At 33.2% G+C, this 5,798-nt stretch overlaps 1 protein-coding gene across 1 annotated transcript; it reads right to left on the bottom strand.

Annotated features, from left to right (window-relative positions):
* Positions 1–80: 80 nt before the first annotated feature.
* LOC117106421 lies at positions 81–4,566 on the bottom strand. The gene is made up of 7 exons (XM_033247785.1): positions 4,455–4,566; positions 4,188–4,285; positions 3,298–3,639; positions 1,222–1,438; positions 629–693; positions 135–273; positions 81–87 (listed from the first exon to the last, which is right to left on the bottom strand). Exons 1-7 carry the CDS (start codon positions 4,529–4,531, stop codon positions 81–83), a joined length of 945 nt encoding a protein of 314 aa, XP_033103676.1. The 5' UTR covers positions 4,532–4,566.
* Between the last annotated feature and the right edge of the window lie 1,232 nt (positions 4,567–5,798).

Genomic DNA, 5,798 nt, shown 5'->3' with positions numbered 1-5,798 from the left:
TATATATATGTATATGTATATATATCTGTCTCTTATACACATCTAGATGTGTATAAGAGACAGCTTCATAGATGCCTCTTTCAGTATCTTCAGATGTGCATGCAATATCGAACACATTGTATATAGGGTTGTGCTGGACTTGGATGTCATTTCCAGCAGTTGGCGAGGTGTAGTACTCATTTTCTACTTCGTCTCCACTTCTTTGCATATCCACAGCATTGTGACTTCCAAGAAGATTTTCTACATTTGATTGCACTGCGTCGCCAACATCATCTGTGGAAGACGGAATAATTATTTATGCAAACAGATTCTATGAAGAAAGCAATGCGACGACAGGCGTGCAACTGATCGCTTTTAATGACGATCCGTCGTTCAGACAACACCGACAATCAGCAAACGGCGTCGTGTCGTCTAGCGCTCACGGGGAGCGGAGTTGGATTCGCATGCGACGGTCGTACGGCCGCCGTACGACCCAGTCAGTGCCCGGCTTTCAGTAGGACTGCATCCATGTTACAGAATGTTCATTAAGGCCTATAGATTTTTATTTATAATCTCCTGTCAACAATTAAAGACAACAACGGCGGTTAGTAAAACATAAAACGAATGAGAATAATTTAATTAAACTAACTTCTTTTGATATTTTCATCCGAGACTCCTGATAAGGCTAGCTGATCGTTGTGACGACTGCAACGTCTAAAATAAATAGATAAATAATAATAATAATAATAATAATAATAATAATAATAATAATAATAATAATAATAGTAATAATAATAATAATAAATAATAATAATAATAATAATAATAATAATAATAATAATAATAATAATAATAATAATAATAATAATAATAATAATAAAACGGTGTCAATCTTCTATTTAAATACCATTTAGGATGAAGAAATTAAAACCACACAACGGAAATTAAAAGGAGAAAGTAATTTGAAAAGGCTAAACTTTGTTTAGCGGATATTACTTAACTCCTTGCCTGCCGGACCGGCCGATTGACATCATTGCGGCCATATTTGGTTTCATACTGTCATATGCAAGCTAAGTTTTTACTTTATTCAGAATTTGTTGGTCCCGAAAGAGTCCCCGTAATAGGGGTTCTATACTGTAGAATTGTAAAGATCATCATACGGATATTTAGGGGCCTATGCAATAATAATACTGCTATGTTTCTGTCCCCTTTTGACTTAGGTTAAGGAAATGTTTAATATACCTTTTCCGCATTCCTCTTTGACAACAGATGAACAAACTTGACACGGCAATTAGAAACACTAATATGAGAAGTGGTATTAAAATATATAGGCGTGGTGTCTTTACTTGATCTTCTTCCATTGGTTCAACATAAAAGTTTGTAATACTGTCTGCAGTTGTTTTACTTGTAGTTGGCAATAAATTCATTTTTGGTGTAGGACGTAATGTATCGGTTAAATCTAGCATAATAGAATAATATGATGGAGGAGAAAAACAAATATAAGCATTAAAGGATATATACCGGTATATATAAAAGCTAGGCTGCAGCTGAACCAAGCTGAGGCATAAGTTTTTTTGGCTGACTATTGTTAAGCGAAAGCATGAGAGAAAGTGCCATTATTGGGTCTGTGCCTATACCGTCTCTGTAATCTAATGGTATGATGGTTGATATCGAGAGGTTGAAGGTTCGAATACCATTAGATACACTTTTTTCATATAACATATGCCTTTAAAATCACATTATACATACAAGTAGCCTCGCCATTCGAGATCCAGCAAACTTAAAAAAGTAATGCACAGAAGAGAGCGTATCTTATACATCTCTGGCAGTCTAGTCACATTCGATTAGTATATATTAAAATTATGACGTCAAACACATCAAAAGAATGATAAGAAACTGGCTGATCTTTGACTGCGATCATTGGGGTCTTTAGGCAAGTTCTGCAGATGCTCAGAAGTATGTTGAGAAAAATATGATGGGAAATCATATATCTCCTGTGTTAAACCAATTTAGGTCTTAAAATAATCAAATATTAGCATTTGTAAGCAATACGGTATGTTTTCATTTTATATATACGTAAATATATGGCTGATGGTGCCTGATGATCGCCTTTGCGTGCAGGCCTACATCATAATGTTCTAATATCACATTACCATTTTATTCAAAATGAAGCGCTAACAAATTTCTCACGATCTTTTATCTAGAACTTTCGGCAGTCATAGCGATCTCATAATCTGTATGATGCACCATAGAAAATAAAACTATAAAGCATTGTCTTTTATGCATTTATTTTGCTGAACTTACTTAAAGTCGTGAATCCACACCCATCTCAGCCTCACCATGATTGGGGCTGAGGCGCGAAAATTTAGGTAAATAGTACCTCTAGATGGTCAGAAATGACACTCTTATAGTGAAATTCATCACCATCACATCACCATTATTATAGTCAAAAAGAAGTGCCAACAAATTTCTCATAATATAAGTCTTTTATTAGGGATTTTCGGCAATCATAGAGATCTATTTAATCCCTGTGACGCACCATAGAAAATAAAATTTAGGCCTAATTGTCTTTATTTTTTTATTTTATTTATTTTATTTCATTCCATCCAACTGCGTAAAACGCCAATTACAGGATTCATAAAATTCAATATAAATATTTATGTATAATATATATATTTATGTACAATATATTATTTATGTACAATATTTGATGTATTTACTTTACTTTACCTACTTCGTGTGCCGAAAAACAAATCTTATCTTTACACGTTTTTTTTTTCTCATCTTCTAAGATTATTATAAAGGCACGAGCACTCAAGTCGTGTATAGGTCATTTTTGATATTTGTGGGGAGAGATACCGGTATGTTGTTATAAGAAGATGTACCCTGGCTGTACAGGGCTCTTTCGTTCAAACCAGCTGGGTCAGTATTTTATGCAGTTCATTTCCAGGCATCTTTTTGACTTATGAAAGCAGATTGCCACCAAAAGGTAGGGAGTGGGGGATAACCAACCAACCTTAAAAATATATCGGGGGACGTGTCCCCCCGTTCCCATGATCTGCGGCGCCCGTGGCTGTGATTTTATCATTTTATTTGTCTGTATAGAAATATTTGTATATATTAAAATAAGGATGTTATCTAAGTTACAGTACCTATAGGCTCTACCTGTTATCTTTGTACTGTCTTATTTCCCCTTTACATAGTAAATCACAGTGAAAGGGAGTGTACCTATTTAATTACTGTTGATTTTTACGGTTTTATTATTTAAACAAAACCAATTTAATGCATATCGTATTTTGTTGACTATTTCACACGTACCTGTAGTAGCCTCGCACATAAGAGAGTTAATAGACTGATTTTTGTTGCAGTCGCTCTTTTCAAGTTTTTCAGAATTAAACAAGTTTAGTGCCCCGTCTTCTATTGAAACTTTAGCACACGTCCCTACGTTTATTTCCCCTAGGTGTACGTTGAAATAACTTTCTTGATATACAGGCAATGTCTGAAGAACACTCTCTACCAACTGATTGTACTGCTGGTCATTTTTTATTACTGCAATGTTTCCTCCTTGTTGTTTGCATTCAATTTGAGCGTTATAAGCCGATTGCTGTCTTGATGATCCTCGGATGAATTTGTAGCACAATGCCGACGAAAAGTGCACGTCTTTAAACCAGATAGGAAGAAAATAAGGATGTATTTAAGTATGTTATACATAAATACACCCTTATTAATATGTATGTACTTTTAGGTATGTTATATAATGTCTGAATTCTTATTGTATATATATATATAATATATATATTATAGGCCTATATATTATATATATTATAAATATGTATGTATATATATATGTATATGTATATATATATATATATAGGCCTATATGAAAATTAAAACATTGAATAGCTTATTTAAAAGGATAAACAAAATTAACTACGCAAATATAATATTATTCTTATTATTTATAAATTTTTCTTGCAATTAGTAACATCAAAGTTTTTGCAGTGATATGTGATGTATACAATATGGGTTCATAAATATAATGCACATTATAATAAGGCCTAATCTGTAAATAGTTTGTGTTGGTTTTGACTATGATACCATTCACTTATGATTGTTATATGAGTTTCAGTATTAGTTCTTAGCTATAGCTGAATACCATCATCATCAAAATCTTTCTTCAAGGAAATACAAAATATTATATTTCATACCGATTTCTTTGGGAGAATTTTCCGCATTCTTGTAGTACCATTTACCACTTTCCGTATAAATCAGATAGCAGTTACTATCATCATGTACACACACAAATCTGCTAAGAAGAATATCCATCGACATTTTTCAGAATGATGCCCTTATTACGCAGACCTCACTAAGATAATCTAATTAGGCCTATACAAAAATTATCACACCCTATCATTAAGTGTAGTAATAATATTAAATTTAAGATTCTGATTACACGTAAACCAATACTTACTTACGGGCACTTTGTTTCCACAACGTCTAGACATGAATATTTCCAGATGAGAAATAATAAGAACTTACTAAATCGTCGCATATTTTTTAAGGTCTTAGAACCAACTGTTGTACATAGATAAGTCCTCAATGATTATGACACCCTAATTTAATATGTCGCAGTCAGTTGTTTAGATAACCGTTTCACTTTTGATAGACGTTAACGAGTTATTATTTTAGTTATAAATCTAATGTATAATTAGGGTTAGTATAGAGCATATGTATGTATTTTATACAGTTTCCTGGTTAACAGATGCATGCATGAATGAACGTTTATGAACATCAAATAATATATAAGAATGGTTTCAACGATGCTAAGAAACGTTTTATGCAAATTGATTATAAAAAATCGTAAAGATATAGAAATAGAAAGATAGAGAATGCAGCTCAAACATACTAGCCTATTTGTTTTTATTCTCGTTTGACAACGGACCACTTGAAAAACTATTTTTCATATTATATTCTCGGTGGTTTACTAAATACCGTAACACCTCGAATTGAAGCCCAGTGGACTTAACCTCGAGAGGAAGCCCACCTCGAATTGAAGCCCCCTTTTTAGTTTGCAAAATTAGCCTAAAAAAGAAGCCCATCTTGAAAAGAAGTCCATGGGCTTCTTTTCATGATAGCATAAGCTTCTTTTTGAAATAGTACAGTATATAGGCCTACACTGTACATGAATTTCAAAAAAACAAAATAAATTAAAAACAAGCTTGGTTTATACAGACGTTTAGATGATTTAATGTCAGTTAAATACACTCCATGATACAGATTGATGTTACAGTAGCCGTATTTATTGTTTTATAGTACAAATTCGCAAAATTTACAGTACTCATTTTGAAAAGAAGCCCCCTCTTTACTTTACAAAAGTAGCCTCGAAAAGAAGCCCATCTCGAAATGAAGCAGATCTCGAAAAGAAGCTCATCTCGAAATGAAGCACATCTCGAAAAGAAGCCCATCTAAAGTTCGCAAGAAAAAGAAGCCTATGGCTTCAATTCCAGGTTTTTTGGTAGTCTGTATGAGCTGTGATAAATGCTGTAATTACAAATAATGGTTTATTGTTGAGGTCTTGCAAACCTCAATCAAAATGTTACAGCCGCATTCCTGCTATAGGTTCTATAAAAGCGTCTGATATGAACAACTTTTCGATACTCGCCCTCATACCATGTGTGATCACATTCGACCGCATTGGGTGTATTTTTTTTCCAAGCCTCGAATCTTTTACATTTCTCTCTCTGTCCTATTATTACAAAATCATTGTGCCTTTGTAGTTGTTAATTTTTTAATTTTATTAATTTTTACACTGCAGTTTT

Source organism: Anneissia japonica, unplaced genomic scaffold (assembly GCF_011630105.1).
Source record: "Anneissia japonica isolate Jap-2015-1 unplaced genomic scaffold, ASM1163010v1 scaffold287994_len634616_cov204, whole genome shotgun sequence".
NCBI classification, from domain to species: domain Eukaryota; kingdom Metazoa; phylum Echinodermata; class Crinoidea; order Comatulida; family Comatulidae; genus Anneissia; species Anneissia japonica.
Note: the sequence above shows the minus strand (reverse complement) of the source record. Positions and strands in the feature narration are given on the sequence as shown.